The sequence below is a fragment of the Pholcus phalangioides genome, unplaced genomic scaffold (assembly GCF_987345545.1).
Source record: "Pholcus phalangioides strain wild (caught in Gottingen) unplaced genomic scaffold, Ppha-v1.0 ptg000015l_1, whole genome shotgun sequence".
Taxonomy (NCBI): domain Eukaryota; kingdom Metazoa; phylum Arthropoda; class Arachnida; order Araneae; family Pholcidae; genus Pholcus; species Pholcus phalangioides.
In genome coordinates this window covers 58,628,484-58,656,411 of record NW_028301608.1, presented here as the reverse complement: position 1 = coordinate 58,656,411, position 27,928 = coordinate 58,628,484, and the positions used below count along the sequence as shown (strand labels likewise).

Here is a 27,928-nt window from a genome sequence, read left to right as displayed (position 1 = left end):
TCTATGGGCAGTATATTTATATTATCATAATTATTGGTTTTTATTGCTCTTATTGGGTTGCTGTATTTTTGATATAATTTTAAAATATATAATCGACATCCATAGCTTTAATAGACATCTTTCTTCAGCCACCTCACTGGGCATTTTGTCTGTTGTGGCCTTTGTGTATGTAAATCGATTTTGAAAAAAAATCCCGTGTCAATCAGTTCATTTGTTCTCTCAAAATAAAAGAAAGAAATAATGAAGTATAGTGTAAATGTATACAAGAAAAAGCAACTCGTTTTTGTCAACTGGAATTATTTTTTTTCAGATTGCTGTTTTTTGGCTCGTCTGTAAGGAAAAAAAAACTATTACACCAAAAATTCTGATTTCACAGATATGTTTATTAGCTATGTGTTCAGAAAATAAACTTCGAACTTGGATATACGACCTATCGTTAGAGTTTTCTGAATGTTTTAAGTTTCAAAAACAAAAAAAATTCAAAACTCTGAATTTAAAATTCAGATTTTTGAATATTATATATTTGCAGTTGGCCAACTGCAAAATCTTTTTTGCAAAATAAACTTCAGGGGACATCTCTTAAATAGCTATATTTTTTTACCCAGACTTTTCCACGTAACACGCCAGTTAATAGTGTTTATATCTAACTTAACTTGCTTGCTGTTCACAAAATTTAAATTAATCATTATTCATACAAAATGTAATCGATTATAATACAATAATTTCACATGGACAACGTATTTCATTCTGAATGAAAAGTTTTTGCTTTTTTGTAATGATTCTCAATTTCATTTTGAATATTTTTTTGTTTTAAAGCGGACCCACGTCTTTCTTTGTTATTTATAAATGAGAAGTACTTTTTTCTCTGTTGTAAGAATTGACCTTTTGTGTTTGCTTTGAAATTTTTTTTGGAAAAGTTTATTACGCATAAAAAAAAATTATATTATGTGACGAATATTTACTGTACGAACTACGTAGAGATTGACGCAATAAAACCTGTTAAAAAGTTTTAATAATTTTCAGCAGAAATGGGAAAACTTTTTCATTTTTATGAAGAGATTTTGTAAATACGTGACTATAATTCTATGGAAAAAAACTAAGTTCGTGAAAAACGTTTATTTTAATCATTAAATCAACGAATATAAGCCAACCGAAAAAAAAATATGTGTATTTAAAAATCACACATTACTTGGTAGCGATGAAATTGAACGTATGTTCAAAATCTAGCGCCTAAATTGCTCTTGCGGAAGTCATAACTATTAAGAAAAATATTAAAATATCTTCAATTTCAACATCTTCAAAAAATAATCTCTTCCAACACGGAACATTTTGTGAATGCAACCCGCTGGAAATGATATTCCGGAAGCATAAAGAGGGTATTTTCTAAGCCACGAGCTTAAAACTGCTTGCAAAGCACATAAATCTAGCTCAGACTGAGATGTGAGACACAGTAACAGCTCCTTCGAGAGTAATAGGGATATATATACATGTATATACGTATAAACTCTGATATATATTTGAGGTAAAGCACGTCGAGAAATTACGATAAAAGCTACACAATTTCGAGCAGCAGCAACTCTGCCTTGCGGCTTTTGTGATACGTGTCCGCGTTGGATACAAAAGCATTTTTCTCTATTTGAAGTCGGTTTTAGAGTGAAAAAAAAAGTACCATACCTTTCGTCGAAATGTATGGATATAAATCATTCCTTATATTTAATGAAAGTATAAATATATATATATATATATTTTAGAGATAGAAAGCTCTTCTTTTTTTCACCATACCGTCGCTGACATATGAAAGGAGAGTTTTTCAACTTTAACGAGCATTTTCCTTTCAAAATGTGTCCTTTTTTTTGAATGAGCTGCTTAATATAACAGAAAATGAAAGATATAACTCTTTTACAACGAAATATTTCCAAGAAAAACGGACGATCGTATATTTTGCAGTAGCGTTTGAAAATGAATGTTTTGATAAACTACCAATCCTAAGAGGGCAGTTCCTATATTTGAAGGGGAAAATTATTCGTATATGCTATTCTGAACATTAAAGAAAAAAAAATTAACGTTCTTTTGTATTCGAACATCATTAATATTTCGTTTACGAGATTAGGGGCCGTTCAAGTATTATGTCAGCAAATTTTTAGCCATTTCTGACCCCCTTCCTCCCGTCAGAAAAAGTCAGCATAACTCTAACCCCCCTTCGCCCCCCCCCCCTTGTCAGCAAAATTTCGTTAGCAGTGCCCCCTACCTCCTAACGCATACTGGCGGGATTAGAAACGTACGCGGGAAGGGGGAATAAGGGGCTCATGCGCCTCCCCCCAGACGAAAAGAATATTTTTTAATGTAAAATACATTTAAAAAAAATTAAAATTTTTAAAGAAAATACCGTTTTTTTGTTATTATAATCGATTTCTGTTAATTCAAATGCTAGTTGAAGGGTATAAGAACTCAAAATGCCTCTTCAAGAAATTCATTGCGACCCACCCTTTAAGTCATATATGGTAAACCCTTGACCCGCGGACCAAATGTGTCCCTGAAGGTTATATGATGTGGCTGGCCCCCTCAAACCCAATTTTGTAAAATGAACTAAGCGAGCGGCACATTTACAGATCGCTTAAATGACCCGTGGCACATTTTCGGATCACTGAAGTACTCCAGTGGCACATTCAAAGATCACTTGAGTAACCGACACAGTTGTAGAACACTTAAATGATCCGTGGAACGGAGCATTTAGAGATCCCTTGAGTGACAAGTGGCACAATTTTAGAGCACTTAAGTGGCCCCAGTGCGGTTCTACATAACTCAAGTTACCCGCGAAACATTCCCTGAGTACTTAAGTGATCCTTGGCATATTTACGGATTACTTGAGTGATGCGTTGCACAGTTCCAGAGCACTTAAGCGGATCGGACACATTATCAGAGCAATTAAGCTGGACGCGGAAATATTTCCATAGCACTAAAGTAGTCCGCATACATTTCCTGAGCACTGGAAGGATCCATGAAACATTTAGAGATCACTGAAGTGGCTCTGTAAGGGATTTATCATTAGGGAGGATGTTAGTTTAGGTGCCCACAAACTAGCGAACGATTTTTCTCGTTTTTGGCGCACCGAGTAAGATGCCGTTAAGTATATTTCATATTTTCTGAAAGGGTGGTTGATGACGTAAACATCATCCAAACCCCCCCTCCCCCATCGATGCTGACGTAATACTTTAAATACGCCTTAGATAAGCTGCACGTTACATTTAAAAATGTGTCTCAGAAAAACGATATTTTTTCTCGTCGTAACACTAAATAACATATGCGTCAAGATTTTTCCTCCTTCAGTAATTCATGAGATGATCATGCCTAATTTCATGAGTAATTTTTTAAATTTTTTTATTTAATTTCTATTATTTCATCAACGACTGGAATTTTTTTTATTATTTGAAGTTCATAAACCTGAACATGCAATAATAATATATATAAATTCTGTAGTTGATTTTTCAGTTATTATTTTGTAGCATCTGAATGAAGAATAATTTACTTTCTCATAAATTTCGCGCTGTTTTTGATTTCAAAATTAAAACATTTTTATATAATGTTCAGTAATTCCTCAATGATTGTTGAAGGGATAGCGCTGAAAGCGGTAATTGCGTAAATAAAGTTATATTTACATAAATTGCAATGAAATGGTATTTTAAATACTCATGAAATAAGAGAAAGAATGAGTGTGGGAATGAGAGAAATATGATTATAAAATGATCATATTATCATACGATACCAGTTATATAGAAAATGCGTTCAAATCAAGAGATTTTCTGGATTTTATGTGGAAGTAAACTTGGAAAAGAATACTTTAGTTGTCTCTGTGATACGAGATTGCGTCTCTGTGATATAATGGTCAAGTGCGCTTGCTCTGTTTGAAACATATCCTGGGTCCGATTCCCGGAGTGGATAACAAAGATTTTTCCAAGTTCACCGCAGCATAAGATACAGAAAATCTCTTGATTTGATTTATCGTAGGCCAAGAAAAAATCATCGAGAAAAAGCATTACTTAATTGCGTGGTATTTCTATGGGTAACGAATGGGCAGTTTATTTAATTATGAATTGCCAGTAGAATTTGAAGTTATCAAGTCATCTCTGTAAATAAAAATGAGTCCAAAATTAATTAATAAATAACAAATAAAAGGTCGTGTCATTATTCGAATGATAAATGCTTTTAAATAATTAATTTTTAAATTGTTATAGAGTTTTGATGGTTAAACTCTAATGAGTTCTAACATGAAATTATATAGACATGTAAATGGACCATAGAATAAACTGAAAATACTATTAGTGAGGCGCTTCTGTTAAGTTCTCGTAGAACCAAATATAAAGAGCAAAGAATATATCTAATGCTTGAATAAGCTTACTAAAGCAGATTAATTGCGAATTAAAAACCATTTATTGGTCACCACAGATGTTACAATGACGACTGAAGCACGAAGTGTAAATATTTTACAACAAACACTCACATATTACATTCTGGGATGAAACGAATTTCAGACACATTCATATAAACCCGTCACAGCAACATATCAATTTACAGATAAGAGTAATTATACATTATACACACATATAAATTTATGTTTCCAAATAGACCTTTCAGAAAAATATATCGCAGAAGCACAAATTTTCCATAATATATGAGGGAAACCAAAACAAGAGTTAGCTTGAAAATGCGGTTACATAGATATATACTTTACACACACAAGGCTGATAATTTATAGAACTACAATATATAAATGTTATTTTGCTGATAAAAACAGTTATAGATTCATAGATTTGAATGGTATCGTTCCAGTTGGTAAACATAATTTTATTAAATAATAATGTTTTTAATAGAATATGCAACTAGTGAAAGCTCAGTTTTGTATATTTATCTAAAACCAAAAATTTAAGTATCAAAAAGAAGAATTCGACACTGAGGTTAATTCACGAATGGAGTAAAGGAAAGGTGATATGATATAAATCACTCGGCCACTAATTCATGCAGCAAAGTGATAGAAACATTGAAATGTTAATAAATTACATAAATTACACGATATACAAAGTCTACAACTGTGAAATCCAGTTCAATTTCCCAACTTCATCATTCATGATGGAAAATTGCATCATTAAAAAAATTGCATTCATTTAGCCTAGATGTGATGACTTGATATGAAGTCTTTGAAAATTATTGCGTTCGAAGATTTTTATTGCCATTCATTCTCTACATTTTCATTTTTAAATAAATGGTGAGATTTTGTACGGAAAAAAAAATTCGAAGAACTTATTCAAAGTTCCCGTTTTTTGATTAGATTAAACTCATTTAGTTTCACGCTTAAACATGTTGTTATATCGGTTAGTTGAAGTATTGGGCTGCAATAGAACTCTTCGATAATGTTTAAAGTGAAAATGTCAAGAGATTACTTGTTCAACCTTTTATCTACCTCATTATGAAAAGTAGAATAAAAAGAAAAAGCTAATAAGCACGAATAAAAATGCAAACAAAAAATGAGGATAATAAATAATTATCATGTAAATAATTTGGTAGGCCATTTCAGTTCTATAATTAAAGACAAAAAATCCTATTTTTAAACAATTAGTCAGTACACACAGATTATTTAACCCGACACTTTAAAGTAAGGGCTGTTTCATGACGCGCTTTACTCGGTACATGCGCGACGACATTGCTCAGAGCCGTCCAAAGTGTGTCCACTTTGCTACCCTGTTAATTACGATAGTTTGCAATCGCTGCACTGCCCATTTTACTGAAGTATTTCCAAAATTTTCTTTTCTTTATTTTCATTAGTATCTATTTCTCAATAGAATGGCTTGCGTTGTTCAAACATTTAAACATCTGAAATAAGAAATTTTGCATTTGCTTATGAGGTAACTTCCACTGAGAATATTTTTCTCGGAACCGTTTTACTTGAATCCCGGAGTTAATTTCAAAGTTGGGTTCACGAAAAGCCAGTTAAAGACAGATAATTTCAATTATCTTTTGAAATTTCTTACAACTTTTTTTTATCATATTTATGTTTTCATTTGAATTAAATGTAGCTTTTTTAGAAGCTTTGGACTTCGTTATTGCTAATGTAACTGCAACATAAAAAAATGGGATCCATATATAAAAAAAAATCCTAATATAAAATGCTTGAAGTTATTATTATCATCATTTTGAATGCTACACATCAAACGATACCATCTTCTTTTTGGATTTAATCCCTTTCTTAGCTTATAGATTATAAAAAGATTATAAAAATGCCACACGTGCATACCTGCGCCACTAAAACATTATGAAGGAGGGATCACTGAATAGAAACAGTAAAATAAGAACCTAAAAGGAAAAATAGCTCGGTCAATTAAGTATGTTTTGTGTTGATGGCGTCTGATTAAAAAATATACATATATTTTAGCTGTGACGTCATTCAGTACCTCTAAGACCACACAAACTGAGCCAAGGCGGCAAGCGCAACTTCATAGGGATGAAACAGCTCTTACTATATACCCTTGCTTTGTGTACCGTCAGAAGATAAAGGATTAAAAGGATCGTTATTATTACAAAAATATATATGTTATTTATTTTACATTAATAATGGAAATGACTATCTCAAATAATATAAATATCTTTCCATTTTTTTTAAAATTAAAAAAGTCTTTTCATTATCAGGTTTCGTTATCGAAAACGAAGACTGACATATTCAAGAGAGATTACCATACATTAATTTATTGAATTATAATAAATAAAATAATTGTTTTTCTTTTGGACAAGAATCCACAATTTAATTTTTGAAATTGAATTACACTCGTATAGCAAACCAATTACTATGATACACATCAAACATAGGAATACCTCAAGACTTTCTCAATTATTTTTCAAAGTACATTCCTTTTCAAGTATTTATTAAATTACCGTTCGCATTTGCGTCTTCTTTGCTTTTGTACGCATCTTCAAAAACAAACTTTTATAAAGGTCTTCAATCAACAATTTTTCAAAAAAAAAAAAAAAAAAAAATAATAATAATGCATGTAAAGATGACCAGCGCAGAAGAGAAAAATTTTAATGGAATCCAAAAGTGTTGTTCTATAAGCGGTTTGAATAATTAATACTGCCTGAAAGTTAAATAGTTTCTCTTCCTGAGATCGAAAGGCCGAAAATATGGTTACATAAACTGCTGGCAGAACGCATTCTCCGAATGACACTGTAGGAGTTTCAGACCATATGACGACATGAGTACGAGAAACAATACATTCAGGTTCGCACGATAATTGTTCATGGGGCTTGAGGACGACGTGCACCCCATTTGGGCGTTTGTGACATTAGTTATGGCTTTTCTTTCCAATTCTTTGGGAGTTGAACACCTGGTCTCTCTCGGCATATTGACCACTGAAGCTCCAGAACCTTTTATCCAGTCTCTGAACCACGTGATATGACAGTCACAGTGGAAAGGATTCTCTAAGATACATGAAAAAAAAAAAACCTCAATTAATTAAAATTGCGATCTATTTTTTTTATTTACGATCTCTCTATTTTTCTTCGTAACCGGTTTCGTTCATTGCAATAGTTTCCCGCTCATTCTTGATAATGAGACAAAAATATTCTCGTTCTTACCATGAATATCCAAGATCTGTAGAGTGTCTAACACAGACCTGAAAGTCTCGTAAGGAACTACGGTCAGTTGATTTGATTGAAGATAAAGCCACTCCAAGGAATTTAATCCAAAAAACGCATTCACTTCTATTGTATGTAATCTGGAATAGAACATGGGGAAAAAAAAGTTACCAGAAAACGCGCTTCACAAAAAACTCTTTGCTTGTAAACACTAATTGTGTTACTCACTGATTCTTTTGGAGATAAATAAACTTCAGGCTTCTCCCATAAGGCTTGAAATCATCTTCATTGATCTTTGTTATGAGGTTTTGCCTGAGGTCAAGTTGCCTCAGCCTCAAAAGGTTTTTGAGTGCGTAGCTTGGAATAGCGGGAAGTCTGTTGCATCCAAGTTTTAGCCATTCAAGAGATCCTGTTCAGGAGAAAATTTTACTTTACGTTCTTCTCTATTATCTTTCACTGTAAGTTCGACTTATAGTGTACGTAAATTTTTATTTCTATGATACGTCAGTAAGAAAAGTTTTTTTTTTAATGGTTGCTGAGAACTTGAGTTCCATTATTACTATTTTTTTCAATCCGAAGAAATGCTTGTGGAACATTATACATAAATTTCATTCTAAGATGATAAATATAATCGACAATGCTGAGATTTATTCGCACATGCTGATACACGTGAAAAAACCCAACATTACAAAACAATAGTTATCAAGGAAACAGGTACTTTCCGGATTTTATGCTGAGGTGAACTCGGAAATCCTCTGGTCTCCGCCGGGATTCGAACCCAGGCATTCTTGGAAACCGGGAAACATGCTATCATCTACACCACTAGAGACGCGACCCTCCTTGCTTATTTCATGCCCTGTTACCCTCCGTCACACCTGGGTGCCATTTTCTAGGTGCCATTGCCAGTTAAGAGACGCTACTAATGTCCCTATTTCAGCGTCTCACGCCATTGGTTATAAAAAATTAGATATCTTTGTAAACACATTTTTAAAAATACTGTGACACTCATTAGACCTCTTAATTTCTAAAAATGTTAATTTCATACCAAAATTGGTTGTTTCAGTCATCGAAACGCGAATCTCATTTGGCGAAAAATGCGATCGCCAAGAGAAGCATGTAAACATATTCGGACAGCATTCAAACAAAGGGATCAAATTGCAAGAGATAAACATCTTTGGAAAATATGCAAAAATTCCAGACTTTTCACGATAAAAAAACTCGCTTTGATCATCACAATTGCACGCTATAACACCTAATATGTATTCGGAAACGTGAAAATATGTAATGATATAATAGAAAAAATGTTAAACGTTACATCCTCCTTTGACTTGTGTTTCAGAATAGCCGTAAGCGCAACACGCGATTTTACGAAACTTTCGTCCTGCTCAACATAGGAAATAGCAGTAGAAGGATATTTACTGGAGGAGAGGACGATTGTCACGTTACACAACGTTGGCGAAGAAAAAATAGGGTTTCCCATTTCTACTCTTACACCTCCTTTAATATGCTCCTGTGTGATTTTGAATTGTTATCGTATGTATGATTTGCTCTTTCAGTTTGACGATGTTTATTTGAATCACCCTGTATATATGCAGGGTGTATCAGAACTCATGGGTAAGAAGTTAAGAGATGATAGAACACTACTACACAAGCACAGATTACCATACAACCCATGGTCGGAACTCAAGTGATTGAGTACTAGAGGGTGCTACGTGCTGTGTCATGAAATGAAGCGAAACAAGACAGACAGAGGCAGAATCAAAGGTCACCGATGAATTTAAGGAAGAACAACTTGCTATTACACAGTTACATCACAGCAACTGCTCGAAAATGCGCCCACCAACAGTGGCGCAGGCTTCACACCATCAATGTAGCGCTGGGAAGTATTACTTCAGTGGGGGGGGGGGGGGGGGTCAATCACTTGAGTTCCAACCATGGGTAGTATGGTGATTTGTGCTTGTCTAGTTGTGTTCTATCCCCAAACGTAAATTAGCCGTTGAGTTTTGAAACACCCCCGTAAGTTCAACGTACTTTATCTGGAGATTCAGTATTGAAATGCTTCTACCTGTAATGAGTACACTATACGTATGTGATACTTGGAATAGTTTTTGTCCTATATACAGAAAAAAACAAAACAAAAATGTTTACTGAATTTCACATAAGGTATATTTAGGTATAAGTTTTTCTGGAGGAAAAAATATATATTTATTACGAGGCTGAAATAGATAGATAAGAAAATAGATGTTCTTACTTTCTATTCCTTCGAAGGCTTTTGGGTGAATTGCGTGGATCATGTTGTTTTCTAGATCCAGGGAATTCAGCATTCGCAGATTCATAAAGGCTTTCTCTGGGAGCTCCTGTATCTTGTTATTTGATATCTCCAAGCCGTCCATGTTTTCTCCCATACCCTGGAATTCATCCTCTAACAAAGAAGATATTTCATTGTCCTGAACTTGCAGTTTTTGAAGAACAGTTAGATTTCTCAAAGGCCTCGATGGCACTGCTGTGAGATGGTTATCTCCCAAGTTGACTTGGGTCAAGTTACCACCGATTCCATCGAAAGCGAGGGTATGTATGAATTTTATCTTATTACCGAACAAGGAGAGTCTCAACAAAGATATGAGTCCTCTGAATGCTTCTTCGTGGAGAACTTCAATGTTATTGTAGTTCAGATTCAACGATGCCAGATTGACTAGGTTTTCCAAGGCTTTCGTAGGCACTCTTTCTAATTTGTTATTTGCAATGTCCAAGGACTCCAAGTCTTCTATAAGTCCGATAAAAGCGTCGTCATCAACGGAAGATATATTACAGTAGTGGGCAATGAAGTGTCTGACGCGAATGTTTCCGAGTAAGTCTGATGGAAAAAGAGGCATTGGACTGTTTCGAAACTTCAAGTAAAATACCTGAAAAAACAAAGTTGCTTTAAGAACCTGTTTTTTTTTTAAATAGTATCATGTTGATATGAAGAAAAATAATGATGTTTTGGATAAACATATGATATTTATTATGGGTTAACTATTAATGCTTACCTGATGTTCTGTATTGGCCACCGCCGCCAAAGACGTGCGAACATCACCAACTTTGCCATTCTCGCATGATACATCAAGTCCTTTCGATTTTACGTTGCATACGCATGGCTTGATAGATCCAGATGGACATGTTGACTGCGTCATTAACACCAGCTGGAATGTCCATATTATCAGTGCGAAGAGGTCAACCGCCTCCATCACCGTATGTAGTAGTTAGACGTTCAACGGGGAATCATATTTTCACCCTGTGATGAAAGAAAAGTCCATAAATCATATTTGCGAAAAAAATTCGATAATCGTATTATATTCAGTATGTCACTGAGTCGCAACATATCTAGTATGCACATGCATGTAAATTTTTTTTGCTGTATCACATTTTCTGCTCCGCATTTCTGTTTTGCACATGTCTTATTATTGTATTTTTTGTACAATATTTCTAATTGCACATGCGCTGTATTTCACAATGCTTTCGCGCAAGTTGCTCTGCATTTTTGTTGACCATGCCATATGTATCTTTCATGCCCTCCGGGCAAATCAGCTTAAATTGCGCTAGTGACAGAGTCTGGCCATGTTCGGTAAGTAAGTGAGTCGACGAATCTTCGACACACCAGAAATAAACTGTGATTAATGGTGCATCAGTACAAGGCACTGACCATTAGAAATGTTGGTTAAAATTAATTCCTTAATGTCTCCCTCTTTACCTATAACCACATCCACGCTGCTTAATGTCATCACATCGGAGAACTCGGGGGTTTCTAATAACAATAACCGAAGAATGACTACATCCGAAAATAATCCCGTTTGCAAGTACGGTGATATGGCGTTAAACGGTGAACTTCTATGGATGAAACAAGGAACACTTAATCATGTGAACGTGGTGGATTAATGACACCCATAATCGAACTAGTCAGCCGATGTAGCTTCTCGAATGATGAAATTCTCCAATTTACGCAATGTAATTAGATGTAGGATACTTATATATGAAACAGAAATGCGCTCCTAGAACGAACAAAAACACCAGGATGTCCGAGCATTGGCTGACTTGGACCAGGACTCCATATGACGTCGATTGGACGCTGAACGGCCTACACGACTTCAACTTATGATATCCAACGCAGGTGGACGGACCGCCACCAACGGAACTTTGGTTATCGAGTTCAGACGTACTAAAGACACTGCAATATTAATATAGACTTCGATTCTTAGACCATTATTCTGTTATACGAATATATATATATACTTATTTAATAAAGTCCCGGATTAACCCATCTTTAGGGAACGCTTCAATATCTCCTTAAGATGGGAAGCGGGGTGTGTCCGGTTCTTCAATGTTCAAGTATCGTGACCATACAATTTCGTTTGGTGAAATGGGACGTATGGTAAACGAATATTGGTGAAATGTGACAACTCTGTTTTTCTTTCCTACATGATTAGTTGCAAAATGTTCAATCGTTCTGTTTTTTTTTCTAATTCTAAAATGGTACTTCTTTTTTTACCCTTAAGCTAAAATCCCGCATTTTTTATGTAGCCATTGTGAGCCGTTAGAATGAAACTGTCTAATGCATATCAGGAATTAAATTTTTTTAATATACAATGCGTTTCATAGATTCCTTGAGAAAGCCATTCAGAAAAACAGAAATTTCCATCTGATTACCTGAAAGAAATTAACCAAGAACTGAAAAAAAGGGTTTTATTTTTTTGTCATACATTTGCCTTCACTATACGAATACCATTGCAAAAGTATTTCCACACGCACAGGGTTCACAGCGAATACTACGGACCGATTAGCGTATGGAAATGTTTGTCAACAAGGAAGGAAGGGGAGAATAGCTTCCAGCCTCTTACATGGACCTGATAACCATAACTTACGGGGAAAAAAAAAGTTTGGATAGAATTTTCGTTTTAGAATGCGCAAAAAAAATACGGAGAAAATGCGCGGAAAAAAGATACGTCACCCGCGTATAATTCGATTATTAACTATAAACGAATTTTTTCCCCCATTGTGATGTTGGTCGGTTAAGTTCTCTGGAAAAGTGATAATAATACTTCAATGATATCATTATCCATAATTTTAATAAGCGGCGTCAACTGTAGATTCAAAATATGCACATAAACTAAGTTTATCAAAGTAGTAGTGATATATTTATTATTATTATTAATTTGTTAAAGACATACTTAGCTTGAAAAATTAATTAACTCAGAATTTTTCAGTGCATAATTATTACCATAAACACTATTAATTTCATCAACAGAAATGCCATTTCATTGAAAATTCACGTCAAAAAGTTTTATCAACAAACTATAAGCACATAGCACGAAATCTGTTATTTCCATGAATTGTATATGAACTTTGAAATTTTCACCAAAACCTTCATTTTTGTTCGGGTTTAAATGTAAAACCGCCATTTTACAGTTGGCAGTAGATGAATTAGTTGATCACATAATATAAAATAGCATCAATGAGTATTTAAATTGAGAAGAAAAAAATACTCTCATTAACACTCTAGTTCACAACACAAATAAAAACAAGCAAATAAAATGTTACAATTCCAATAGAAACTGATTTTGAGTGCATTTTACGCCAATGACGGCCATAAACAAATTAAATTAAACTAATATCATGTAGCAAATAACGAAAAAAACATCTTGGGGGGAAAAAGAAGAAGGAGAACATCGATGGTTTTTTCCCTTTCCAATGCCGCAAAATATTTCATTAATTACGCCATAGTGAAATTAGTTTTAATTAATTAGTTAGGGTTTTTATAAAGTAGAGATATAAAGTACATATATATATATATATATATATATATATATATAATAAGAAGCAAAATCTTTTCTCAAGTTTTCCTGTAACAAATAAAATAAGAGGGAGTTCAATTTTATTTTATTTTTATTTCTTTACGTAATATTCCAAAGTAAAAACTCTTATCCCTTCGATAACGAAAAAGAAATCACTTTGATTGGTGCTGTTTTTCCTACCGCTTTTCCGCAGTTTTTTGTTGTTGTTTTTTTTGCTTAAATTCTTTTTGCATTTTACGTTCCTGCTAAAAAAAAAATCTAAAAAAAATCGCAAAAATAATCTATACATTATTTTGTTCGTAGAGTGAAAAGTGTGTTTTTTTCTCATCCACTCCCTGAACCTGATTTTTAATACTTCTTCACAAAGCAAAAGAAAAATAATCCTTCTAAAGGATTTGGGGGCATATAAATTTTTTTTTCGTAAATATTTTTGTCTTATTGTTCCGCAGTTTGGTTTCCGTACCGAAAAAGTAAGAATTAAAAAAAAAATAATAATCCTTGATATTTACCTTTTTTTTTGTATTTCCTTCCGGAGAAAAAAAAAATTAAACCACCCTTAAATCTCTGTAGCTCTATTAATTTCTTTCTCATCCAATTTGAGTCTCGAAATTTTTTGAAGATATCGTCTAGTTTTAGGATATAATATTTCTTTTTTGATATCTTAAGTGAGTTGAGATAAACCTCTTTGGTGATATATTTATTGCATCTTCGTTTTTAGGAATAAAAAAAAATCAATCTTTCAAAAATCGATTTTTTTTTAAAGATGAATATACTGGGCGATTCTTATAGAACCGGTCCTATGAATTCGTTAATAATTCCGTTGTTATTGCATGTAATCGATAAACATGGGAACATAGTCATCTCTCGGCTTTGTAGAGCGGAATAGTCGAGTACTTTGCGAATGGCGCAAACAAGTGGCAGCACATGCGATGCTAAGTTCGTCACATAAGCCCCCCCCCCCCCCCCCCGTCCAAGATTCTGATATCTCAGTAGTCTTGATTTATTTTTATGAGGGGTGGGGGGTTTCTGAACAAGAACATTGAACATTGACGTACGGGAGACATCCTGCTTCCTATCTCAGGGAGGTATCGAAACGTTTTTTAAGGATGGGTGTGTACCATTGTACACAATCAAATTTCACACTCACACATCGACACACTCCACATTTGCTGTAAGCGGCAGGAAAAGTGCAGAAAAAAGATAGAAAAGTGAATAACGAAAAAGCATGCTAACTGGCATCGGTTTCCCCCACTGTGTAGAGCTGCTAGAGCACTTACAGACTTATGAAGATATGTCTGATTATATTATGAAGATATATATATATATATATATATATACACTTACTTCAGATATGATCAGTCTGAAAGAATGAGAAATAAAAATCAATCTGAGAAAATCACATTCAAAGTTAGTATCGCTAATATTTATTCACGAAGATTCGTTTTTATGTTTTGATTTGATTCGAAACAAAGAAGCTAATAAGATTTTTTTTAACATTCGTTTCCCGATTAGGTCAAGTATGCTTTTAATTTCACAATAATATATTTTTTGTTTAATTGGTTGTAAAAACTTAAAATGGTGGTTTTTCTGCGTTTTTTTTTAGATTTTCTGGTGGTATCTGATAGTGGTATATTTTCTAAAGTATTTTAATTTGCTGTTAGAATAATTTCATCTGTGATAAGTACTTGCAATTTTTTTCCTCATAGATAAAGAAACGCATTCTGACGTTGAATCTGATTACATGATTAATATTCTCTGTATTAGCAACTGCTGATATCACTAATTTTTATGGTTCGTTGATGATTTTGTTATAATTACGCAATGCCATCGACGGTAGTTATAACGTACATCCGTTATGCGAATATTCCATTAAAGCGATCGGAGATATGAATTTTTCCTTTTCGTCCCATGTTATATATACTTTTTATTCAATATAATGACCTGCGAAGACCAATCAGTCCAATAAATCGTCGAAACTGAGCTTTCCGCAAACGCAATCCGTGTTTTTCGTTTGCCAAAATGTCCCTCGATATTGAAGAATTCTGTATACAGACGTGTACAATCGGTTCGTTTTTAAAAAAAATCTTATTATTGTTTACTAATCCGGTACATTTTCATCGCAACTGTTTACATTAAAAAAAAAGTACTACACTTTTTTTTATTCCTTTCAAATATTGAATTTTCGTAAAAAGCAAATTTTTTTCAAACGTTCAACGTAATGACATCCCAACACAACATGCTTTCCCCGTGAAACGAGGAGTCGTTATAATGAACGCCAGCTGTTATATTAATATGATCCGATCGACTTTAATGAGGTAGAACTCAAAAATAAGAATATATCAAGTGAAAATCAACACAAATACACAGGAAAAAATAGCAGATATTTTTAAAGCTCACGGTATAGTAAATTTTATATTTAAAAAAAACCTCAGTTTTGTTTTATAGCTAACACTCTTTGGTAACTTAGTTTTATCTCTCTCTCTCTCTTTTTTTTTAAACAGCCACCAAAATAAGATTTTATACGTTATAAAGCCGGTTTATTAGCCATGGTTTATTACAATGCAAGCCATAGGTCAAAAAAAGCACGATCACATTATTAGCCTCAAGATCTGAGCAACTGCAGACTGCCACTTACGATAACAAATGTTTAGCTTATTAGCCGTAAGCGAAACAATAAGTTTTGCCGGTAATTGGGACATTTCTTGCAAGAGCACGTTCCCTGTACTTAAGCTTTCGTGGTCGTTCGCTGCAAAGCTGCTGGTTTGGGAACACAGAGGTGAAATCACCCGCGAAATAACCTCAACCTTGTTCCTTGACTACAAGTCGGCCAAATTAAAAGAAAAATAGCAGAAGCTTTCCTTTTTCCTTTTATTTACTGGTATATTTACCGTTTGCGGACACTGAAACTCCTTCACTTGACGAATTATGTAGCGTAGTAGAACTAGGTTTATTAGAATTTAGGATAATTCAAACTTTTATGAACTTCCCATGCGTTTTACCTCTAATTTAATGTAAACAATTTTTTGTTTAATTCGAAATTTTTAGAATTTTTCTGTAATTCGAAGTTTGTGGAAAAATTTATGATTTTTGTATGAACAAATGTAGTTAAGGGAAAAACGTCTACAAGAAGCTATACTTTCTTCTCGATCAACAAAAATTTAAAGACTACTTTTCTTTTTTGATAATTTAATGTCAGTTTTAACATTGTTCATATGGAGTCATCAACTCCGGTCATATCGCAGTACGGCAATTTCCAGTAGATGGAATTCGCTGAGAAATGAAGGCGCCGTCTATCAGCGGTGGCCCCAGGCTCGGTAGGTAAAGGACTTGTTTCCGATGTCCATCCTCCGGATAGAACTCGTGGACCCTGACGTTAACCTCCATAACGTCGAGTGGTCATAATGACGGACTCGCATTGCGAGGACCCGGGTTCAAACCCCACTTTGGCCATAGTGCTGGTCGGCTGAAGTTGGTTTTCTGTGTTCCCAACTTCAAGGTGCTAATGCAACTCAGTCTCCCGTTGAAAAGTCTCGTAACAGAAAGCAAAAAGCCTACAACGTTAAAATCTTCAATCATTACACTTCACTCATAGTTAGAGAAGTTGATGGCAGATGACAGCACTAAACATAACAAGTATTACACAGAAACAAACTTTGCGTTAGGTTCACAAGCCTGTTCACAACGCACATTCCTACATGTACAAATTCGTTAGAAGTTCCGCAGAGGGATATGGACGAGGTGCATGTTTGGTTTAATAGTGGCCATCTTCATGACAGAAGACGAGTACCTTACCATTGCATCATTCTTGGCGCACACATCGTGGGAGTATGATTCGCAAGCTATATATATATATACAAGAGACTGGTTATGCAGACAAGATAACTAGGAAAAAAATTCACATTTGCGTCCACCGCGACTAAAACCACAGTCCTCTTGATGTACGGGTGAGTGTGCTGCCATTACGCTATCGAAGCAACGAGAAATTTCTTCCTTGGAGCGTATATGCTGAACGATGCCGCGCGATGGACAGTGGCAATCAATCAGCCACTGGCACGTAATTGACATCAAGGCTATTAGAGGGCAACATAAATGTAGAGAAAGATGTCCTCCCACTTTTTAATAGAAGATATGTGGGGAAATCGGTTGATATGCAGAGATGATGACAGGAAGAAAAATTCACATATGTCTCTACTGGGACTCACGCCACAGCTGCTCTCTCGCAGTCCAGGTGAATCCACTACCACTACGATATAGAAGCAATCAGAAAGTTATTCCTGGGAAAGTATATTGGAGACGTTGATGGGCAAACATGCCATGTGTCATATTCTTTTGAAGAGATTATGTCAAGAGATATCGACATTATATCAATGGATATCGACAATTTTTCCAATTCAGTGAATACGCCATCCGTAATAAGCACCACACGACTAAAGTTCATACGTAGACGGCGTAGCCGTCCATCTCGTTGTATCTGCAGTACTTGTGTACAATTGCTGTAGGTAATTCTCGTAGGTCAGAACGCCACTTACACTTCAATATTAAAACGGTCAATTTCCCGCAATAAATTCTTGAAAGATACAGTACAGTGCATAACAAACATTCATAAAACATTGACCTGTACTTAGAGAGCAGAAAATATCAATACGAGTAGGTTTTGAAACAAAAAGGGCGGTTTTTTAATGGTATGAGAGGGATAGGAAGTGATAGTATGGAATTTGTTTTCTTTTGGCCTCAGAAAAGATAAGGCAACAACGTTCTTATTGGAAATTAGAGGACAAAGGGAGCGTATAAAAATGTAAATTTTTTTATTTTGTGACACACTGTATTTTCACTCCTAAAACTGGTATAGGGTAATTTTTGAACGTCTTTTGATCATTTTTTAAATTGAAGTCATGCATCGACGAAAGGTAGTTGATGAGATAAAGGCCGCGTTAGCATTTACAGGACACCCAATACAGCTGCTACATATAGACATGTATCATATATACTCGTATAATTTGAAACATCTTAATTACATCTATAGAATTCTGCCTTTACCCCACTTTGAGCCGGATAATCCAGAATTTACTGTATGAATACAAATGGTTTCTTCAAGGCGCAGAAATCTTTGAGATGTTGCAGGTTTGCAAGGTGCAGAAATTCCTATTAAGATCATCAAGATATGCGAGCACACAATTAGCAACGGTTTTATGCCATGTCGCTACAAATGGTGCATATAAAATTATGAGAAAACAAAAAGGAGATAATTATCATCTCTTTTTTCCACATAATTTCACTTTACTGATAAACGATAGCAAGATTATAATTTCGAACAAATATACATTAATTACTACAACGTGAAATACATTTTGATGGAAGGTATCAGAGTATAGATAACGTCTATTAACATGAAGTGCTCCAAAAAACTAGAGAAATAAAACATGATATTAAATATTATAGGGTAATAAAGGTAGTACCATAACCCTCAAAAATTTTCTGAAACTGAAATATCTGAACTATGTGTAAATTATAACTATGTATTATGACACTAGAGATGATTTTTCTCAATATCAATATTTATGTTTCTACCAGAGCCCGAAATTGGCCAATTTCGTGAAATATTGACCCGGCCAATGCCCGAATTTCGGACATTGGCCGGCTAGTTACTAAAGTGGCCGGTCAACCTTGGCCAAAGTCTGATAGCAAAAGACATATTAGGATATAAAACACATATTTTTTCGTGATAATTATGTCCACTTTATGGGATTGGGTCCACTTTATTGATGTGTAGTCTTCCCCCCCCCCCCGAAAAAAATTTGGCGAAAAAACTATACGTTTATATAATTATTTTTATAGTTTTTTCTCTCAAATTTCACTTTTTCTCTCTCGTCACATGGAACTAATCCATCACAGCTGCTACATATAGACATGCATCACATGTTTTCGACTAAAAAAATGGATTTGACCACTGCCGGGCTGTCTTACATAAACACATTGAGCTTTGGCCAGGGATCTCCGGCTGGCCAAAACTCTTGGCCGCACTTGGGGCTTTGGCAGTGAAATATATTTATATATAAATTTATATATATACTTGTTATGGACATCTTTTTCTTCTTCTCAGCCACCTTGTTGGGCATTTTGCCTGTTGTGGCCTTGTATTTGTATATATATAATTTCTATCTCTACTAGACTTTTGTAGATTTTTCTTAAATTCGTAAATCCTCTCAGAAGTGGACGGACCCCCCACATAGAATAATTCGGATAGCTATTGACGCTCTAGCACATTTAGAAACAAAAACATACCGAATCGGGACCATGTGCTTTTTTTCAGGTCTTTTCGTTTTCATTTGTGCCTCGTGTTTCCCCAAAACAGTACTTTAGGATTTCAGAGTAGGCAGGGTTGCTAGTACAGTTTATGGGAACTGGAAGTCCCTTCCCCCCAACACGTTTTTTTTTGCTCAATCTCTCTCTATTCTCGCCCCCTCCTCTCTATTTTTTCCCCAAGCAATGCTATGAAACACGTATAGAAAATTGAATTTTCAACAAATATTTTACCATTGATTGTTTTTTAATATATTTTAAATTCCACTTTCAGTATTAATGTACCACAACGGTTATTTTCCCCAGTTCCCGGGGACTTTTCTCGGTATTTCGGGAAAGGGAAACCCTACTCGTCTACAGTACCGTTAGAACTGGGAATTTTAATTTCAGACCAGTTCTGGATGTACAATGTATTTTGCCGAATGATTGAATAGATGAATGTTTAACTTGATCGTCAAAAAGATATGAAATCACTTCGTGAATATGTTTTATCTAACATACTCGAGCGATGCTAGGGAAACCAAAACTACAGATGATACAGAAGTACCAACATATTGTGAAAAACAGTTAACATTAAATACAGAAAAAATATTTTTTACATACATTTTGTATCTTTGAAGTTTATTATTAACACATTCTAAAATATTCAAGAATTTTAGCTGAGGTAAAATAATTGAGAACGATTACGGCAGTGATGAAATAAACAGTCCAGAATGTCTCTATTACACATGCTTTGACATAACTCTTTCAACTCCTAGAAAATAATTACTTTCCCACAACTGATATGTAAACGTATTTACATCATAACGGGGTAAGATGCAATTAAGTCTCAGTAACAGTAAATAAAACTCACCTGCAACTGGATGATGCGCAGAGTTTGAATTTTCCCAGGCATCGAGTCACGTGATCACGCGAAAATGCGGTCTCGGCAAATTAACGGACCCACCCGGTAAATAAATGCAAATGAGACCTTGTTGCGGGTTTAAAAAAAAAAAGAGTCAAGCACAGAGATGTATGTTTTTCTTCAAGATGCCATAACAACTTCTTATTTCTCCGTGCGCCCGAAAAGATGGTTCATACCTTCAAGGTTGCATCCGAAACATTAAAAAAAAAGAAAAAAAAACAGCAAAAAATGCACAGTTACAGCTTCAAAACAGCGGTCGAATTATAGGATGAGTAGAGTTTTTTATTTTATTTGTATCGCTTCGTGGATTTTGAAAGGCTACATGTTTGTGTTGCGAAGCATCAACGCCTTGTTTCTCTCAACGACGCTTTCTTTCGGAATAGAAAAAAGCAAGCCGAAAAAGGGGCAAAATAGTATAGGAAGGAAAGGACTAGAGAGAGAACACACACATGAGAGAGAGAGAGAGATTGATTACTATCCTCACCACGAGGGGGCGCTGAAAAACTCTGCTCCTCTCCTTTCTCCACCCTTTTATCTTTTACATGTTTATAATCCGAGCTATTGAGCTGTTTTGTCAATCATATCTGGACGTCATGCGAGTCAGAGAAATGAATAATACTCCCCCCACCCCCCTTATTTTGTTGAACAGTTATTTTTCTATCGAATAATCTTGACTTCGCTAAAAACAAAATTGTGATGACCTTACATTCACTGAATCATATTTTGCAGAAAAATGAGCAACATACTTAAGGTGACTGCATGCCTCCGTGATACTTTCTTCTTCGATTAATACGTATGTTGTTATAATTTGGAAACGGCATAAAATTATGATAAAAAAATATTATTTCGTGAATATTTTGGCAAAAAGTATATTGTGCCAATATTGTACGTAAAAAATTAGCATATTTTCGATACTTCTGTTAGACGTACACTAAAAACTACTGCTTGTATCAACATGCTCATTTCACAGATTATTGCTATGGCGTTGTTTTGTGTGCAATGAACTAAAAGTTTTACAATGCTGTGAGGAATTGAAATATAATTATATACGTGAAAAAATATACATTTCTCGTTAAAAATGTTTAATCTTCTCATTTCAAAATCATATGAATCAAAAAGTGTCAAACATATTGTTTAGTTTTTGATTCATTGCACAACCAGAGCTGTTTAAAAATACAGTGAGAAGGATTATAGAGATATTTTGAAAATGCTTGATAAATCAAGTTTTTCGTGAATGGAAAAAAAAAATCAAATCGTCAGAAAATACATTCATACATATACAAAAATTTCATCTCTTCATACTTAATACATTCAAACTTTCATTATCAGACTATGATCATTAAATTCATTTTACTTGATTGGCAATAACTTCTCTTCTGGTTGGTATAAAGACAAAAGTGAAACAGTTCTGAATATTAGAATAATTTGACATTCAAATGAACAAAGGAAAAAAAAAACGAACATTTTGACGGAATTCGTCATTTTAAGGAAAGAAGTCGTTTAAGTATCCTCTCCGCTCCAGGTGTACCTCCATTTTTAAAGGTCTTAAACGCCTTCTAATGATTATTTTAATCATTAAACCTAATCATTAAGCTAAAACTTAAATCCAAATTAATTAACAAATTAAAAATATTGCTCTTCTTTTTAAAAGGAAGAAATTTTGACTTACAATAAACACAAATTAATCAAAAATATGTTTTGGCACAAGTATGAAGATGATAATGTGGTGTTAATAAAAAAGAAACTGAGTAAGATTAATTTTTCAAAATAAGATACAGGTACGACAAAATTGATAAATAGTCATAATATATGGATTTTATATTGTTCCTGAAATTTGTATTCAAACATAGAGAAATAAAATTCAAAAATTTTATTGAACGTTTCGCATAAATAAATATATGTAGAATGATTTATAATTTAAAAAAAACCAGTAAATTGTATGATAAATATTTGTTTTCCGAATTTATAGAAAAGTAAATTATTCGAACCAAAACGTTATTAGAATATTATATTTTAATTTACTAACACTGATATTTTATTTTATGGTGGAAGAGATGAAAGTAGAGTTGTAGGATACAGAAAAACAGAGATAGTCTTGGAGGAGCAGAGATAGAGACGAAGAAAGAAGGAGTGGATAAAAAGATGAAGAAAAAGTCAATGATACAAACCTCCGTTTGAAGGGCATTCCGATTAAGAGAGACCTCTATTTAAGAGAAAAAGTCTACTCCCATGGGTCTCTCTAATTGAGAAGTTTCATTGTACGTGGTGATTAAAAAGTCAGGTAAAATAAATACACCCGATTTGCCCACGACTGCTAGTCATCTATTATTTCCGTGTCCGAACCTAAAAACGAACTTAATCTATTTTCCCATGGTCATTTCAAGTTTGATACTTCTGGTGTCTTAGCAAAACCCTCCTACATCTCTCGAAGACTCGACCATTCCTTGAAATAAAACCTATTTCTGCTTCTACTGACTGCTTCAAATACAGCTTCTTTCCTCATACCATTGGTGAATGAAACAAATTCTTCAGTTCTATTGTCAAATCTCCCACTATCAAGGGCGTAGCCAGGGGGAGGGACTTGGGGGTCTGGTCCCCCCCCCCCGAAATGTGAGAAAATGACCGAAAAAAGGGAAAAAGATGGCCAAATCTATTGTTCTGTCACTTTGGTCCCCCCCCCCAACGAAATTTCTGGCTACGCCCCTGCCCACTATCACTAGTTTTTTGTCCGATATCAAACAATATCTTTGTCATTTTCAATCGCATCCTCTTGTATAGGCCCCAGGGCCAACAATATTATATAAATAAATAAATGAAGAAGACGACCATGAGAAAGAAAGTAAATACAAATTTACACATTTATTAATGAATAAAAGAAATGGAGATCACTGACGAAAATGGGGGGAAAAAAGTGAAAACAAATGCAATCAGTGATTAATGAATAAGAAAAAAATAGAACGGATGCACGATAGAGATAAATAATCTTTTGTTCGAAACATGATTCAACCTTAGAAAATTGAATTGAAATTTCATCCTTAGACGGAGAGATAATGGGAAGATAAGAATGAAAATGTACAGAGAAGTTGACTAAAAAGTAGAAACATCGATAGAGGTAAACAAGAACCACAGATTCTGTGACAGAAATGTATAATGAGATGTAACTTTAGATATCCCATCTCTAAAGTCTTCAATTCTTATCAGAGGGCATTTATTGAAAGATTTTTTTTCCTTTACTGACAATCTAATGCGCGTCTAATTCATACGCATAATTATTTTAAAATAACTATCTGTTTCCGTCATTGGTGCTTATCTTCAAATTACATTTATGGAACATCATATTATTCAAAAAAAAAATTTCCTTATCTCAGAAGACAAAATAAGAAAAATTTAATGACTGTATGAATCGAAAGGAAAATTAACATTGAGGCGAATCTCTCAGACTGCAACAATCATATACAAACGCACTTTTCTTTTGTAGATATCATTGCCGGTTCATAATCTGATTAATCCAAGGTCATGCGCATGCTGTGAACACTGATATAAGCAAATGGCGTTATGACATATCTAAGATAAGCGTGCTTTAAAGAAAGTGGAATTAAAACCGGTGCTACGTCGATTTTAGGAATAATGAAGGATGTTTTGCTTTCGAGTATGTCTGAATGAACTGTTTATAGACATGCTAACTGTCCGTCAGTTCTCAATAGTGTAACACAAGATTGTACAACCTATTCAGTCCATGGGCCAGATATGCGTTATTTCTAGCGCTCGCGGACCATAAACTTCCATATTCAGTGGCCATGTGACCCGTATTTTACGGGACATTCGGTAATTCCCCCACTTTTTTCATAAAATGTCCCGTTTCTTCTCTTACTTTAAACGAGACCTACTTGAATTTTTGCAATCAAGATTATTTCATTACTCACAAATTAATGCGTTAATAAAAATCTTTCGATACAATTAGCAACTTTTCTTTTTTTATACAATATTTTGACTGAAACTAACGACTTTACTTTGGCAATTTCTTATGGCTGTAATTTCACTTTGACATTTTTTGGCAAGGAAATAAATATTTTTTGGATATTGTGCCGAGATGAACCCGGAAAGAAAATAATCTGGCCTCGAGACTCTCAGTGGAGACCAGATAATTTTTCTTTGCGAGTTCACTTCGGCATAATATCCAGAAAAAAGTTGTTTTTATGATATATTTGGGCTGAGAAAAACTGTCTGTCGCGCGCTCTCTTTAAATAGTAAATTTACTTGTGTTTCGCAATTTTTATTTTCGATAATTGGTTATATCCCATATGGATCCCGATCTGCCGTATTTTTATGAAGGAAACTAGCTGATACCCGGCGACGTTGCCCACCCAATAAAAAATTTATTTATATATATATATATAGCTATGTATATATAGCTTATCAATTATTTCTTAATCAAAAAAAAATCTGCATCAAGTGAGGAAAAATTACTTTAATTTTTAAATATTTTAATTGAAAACTTCAGGCAATCGCTTGTGGATACACAATATATTTTGTTTTTCTATGTGGTTTGTAGATGTGCAAATATTTCTGGAATTACCAACACGCGAACAGGCGACAAAAAGCTGTCCGTGTGAAAAACAGGGCTCAAGCAGGTTGATACCTGCCACTGCTAACGACTGGCCTTGCGCTTTGTTGATTGTCATGGCAAAATTTAAACGAATCGGGAACTGTAATCGCTTGAAAGTGAATGGCATTTCTTCATTGGTAATTGGGATACGTGGAATGAAGACTTCTTCTCCTTTGGCACATCCAGTTAGAATCGTTGCTTCAATGATGTAATTGTGCAATTGATGTCTGGTGCAATTGCAGAGTCTCAGTGTTTCTAAATTTCTTAAAAACGTTATAGGTGCTCCGACTTTGAGGGTCCAGTTGTGCGGTGGCACACCCGAATATCCAAAGAGTTCAGAAATTCTGTAGGATACAGAACTGTCTGCGCTGTGTCTGTGACAGTGTCAACCGATTTGTAAGATGTGGAGTCTCCTGGTATAATATTTAGGATTTTTTCGTTGATCTTGTTCACACTGTCATTTTTCGGTGACAGAATCGCTCTCTCACAAAGCCACTCATGGTTTCGATGATTTTGCTGAATGTTTGGGGAGAATTTGTCTGCAAGTTCATGAACTGAGTTTAACAACTGGCAAAATCCATTTGGGAACGCAATCAGTCATTAGACTAGACATAAATGTATCTCTAGGATGTAATGAATCTGTCCAGTGCTTGGGTCAACGGGAATTCTTCCATTGCCAAGTTTGATCAAGTGATATGAAAATGATAGCAGTGCTGAATCATTTTGCAGTTGAACTCGCATGTTGGTGGATAATGATAATTTTTTTGAAACTTCGTGCCAGAGTGTTGATGATTTGAGGCAAGCATTGAGTTCATCAGTTGGCATTGAACATTTTTATTTTCAGTTTTGTCGTTGTAGATGTTGTTCTTTGTAGTTAGTGACGTCATATGTCCAGCTTGTCCAGCGAATATTATTCAAACGCCTTTTAAGCATTTTTTAAATTGAAACTATACCTCTACAATGGGCGGTTGATGAAATAAAGGCCGCATTAGCACTTACAGGACACCCTGTATATAGGCTAGAAAAAATACCTGGCGCTTCCCTGGTTTTCTTCAATTACTGGGAGGATTGGAAAGTGACAAACCATTATAAAGGAATAAACTGTCATAATGGCACCATTAAAGACATGACAAACCATTGTAAAGGCCTTGATCAGCATATCGTACACAAATAAATGAATAAATTAATTAAATCCTATACATGTACAAAATATGTTCACTGTTAATCTGGCGTATCTTATTGAGAAAATAATAGCATCAAATAATTTAGTATGCATGCGGATGTACGCACGTTAATGCGAAAGGAAAAATCTCTTATTCTGTATGCAATACATAATTTGAATGCCAACTGCTTCTAGAAAAGCTATCTTAAGTAATAATGAATGATAATATGTAGTTATGCTTTCCATAACACGATTTCATTCCCCCTAATTATGGGAAAGAAAAGGAAAATTGCCTCCGCAAGAATGTTGAAAGAGTGAATAAATATGACGTAAATTCATATTAATTTTTTCGGTAGCAAAAATATTAATGAGATTATGTGAATTTCTCAAGTAATGAAAGCAGCAGTAAAAAAAAAAGAAACAATAATAATAAGAAAAAGTTGTTCACCGTTAAACTTTAATCAAGGAAACAGAGCACGTTTTTAGTTTATGAATTCTCACAAGTTCCCTTGGTGGACAAATTCTCATCAAGGAAAACCATTTCTGGAGCCATTAAACACAGAGCCTTCGGAAATTTTATGGCGTTTGCATACGAACTTTTAATAGAGACATACACATACACTCAGATTGAGGCAATGATGCTATGTTAGTGTGGATGCCATCCATGATCCTCCATATTCTCTAATGTCCAGAAGAAAATTCTCCGAAATTAACCAGGAAAAAGCGGGAGAGAGAGAAGAGAATAAATAGAATAAGTTGTTCTCTCCAAATTTATAGCAGAACGTGCCGGATGTTAATCTCTCCCTTACGTGCGCATGCATGTGGAAATTGTGTTATTTCTGGGATAACCACAAATAACTACAGAGAGTGAATTTAGCCATTAGCGCAAAAACCGCCTCGATTAGAAAAATTGGATTTGCGAGAAATCGACATGATTGAAATTTCAAAAAAAAAAATTAATATGTTCAGACGAATTGTTTATCACGTTCCGTAAGAATGTAAATTTTCTCAAGTCACCTATATAATGTTTTCATGAGGAGATGATCTTATTACGGTACTTTATGAATTTTAATGTTCGTTTGTGTGTGTGTGTGACGTTTGTATTAATGCATTCGGTTACTCATTTATTTCGTTTCATTATTATAATTTCACTTAATATGGTTGCTGTTCTGAAAGTATTTTCGTACCATACTTTCGATATTTATTTTATACTTTTTATGATAAAGGCGATGCCGAAATCTTATTTCAACTACTCCCGTCGCTAAAAATACGCGTCTTATATATAAATAATATTTATTCTTTCTAAGTGTACCATTATTTGGTCCTTCGCTTATAAATAAACTTCAATTATTTCCAAAACCGTGCCAAAATCACGTAATTCCTAGTCTTCAATTTTACAAAAAGTTGTATCATTTAAAATTAACTATCATTATTTTTTGAACATTTAATTTTGAATCTTATTTTTCATAAATATTTGTAGAAATATTAATCTTAGAACACGATTAATT

At 34.3% G+C, this 27,928-nt stretch overlaps 1 protein-coding gene across 1 annotated transcript; it reads right to left on the bottom strand.

The window, feature by feature from the left end:
* Positions 1 to 4,409: 4,409 nt before the first annotated feature.
* Positions 4,410 to 21,095, bottom strand: LOC149076307 (uncharacterized). The gene is made up of 6 exons (XM_089243862.1): positions 20,602 to 21,095; positions 10,650 to 10,894; positions 9,872 to 10,523; positions 7,849 to 8,029; positions 7,621 to 7,760; positions 4,410 to 7,464 (listed from the first exon to the last, which is right to left on the bottom strand). Exons 2-6 carry the CDS (start codon positions 10,845 to 10,847, stop codon positions 7,172 to 7,174), a joined length of 1,464 nt encoding a protein of 487 aa, XP_089099988.1. The 5' UTR covers positions 10,848 to 10,894; positions 20,602 to 21,095; the 3' UTR covers positions 4,410 to 7,171.
* Positions 21,096 to 27,928: the final 6,833 nt, after the last annotated feature.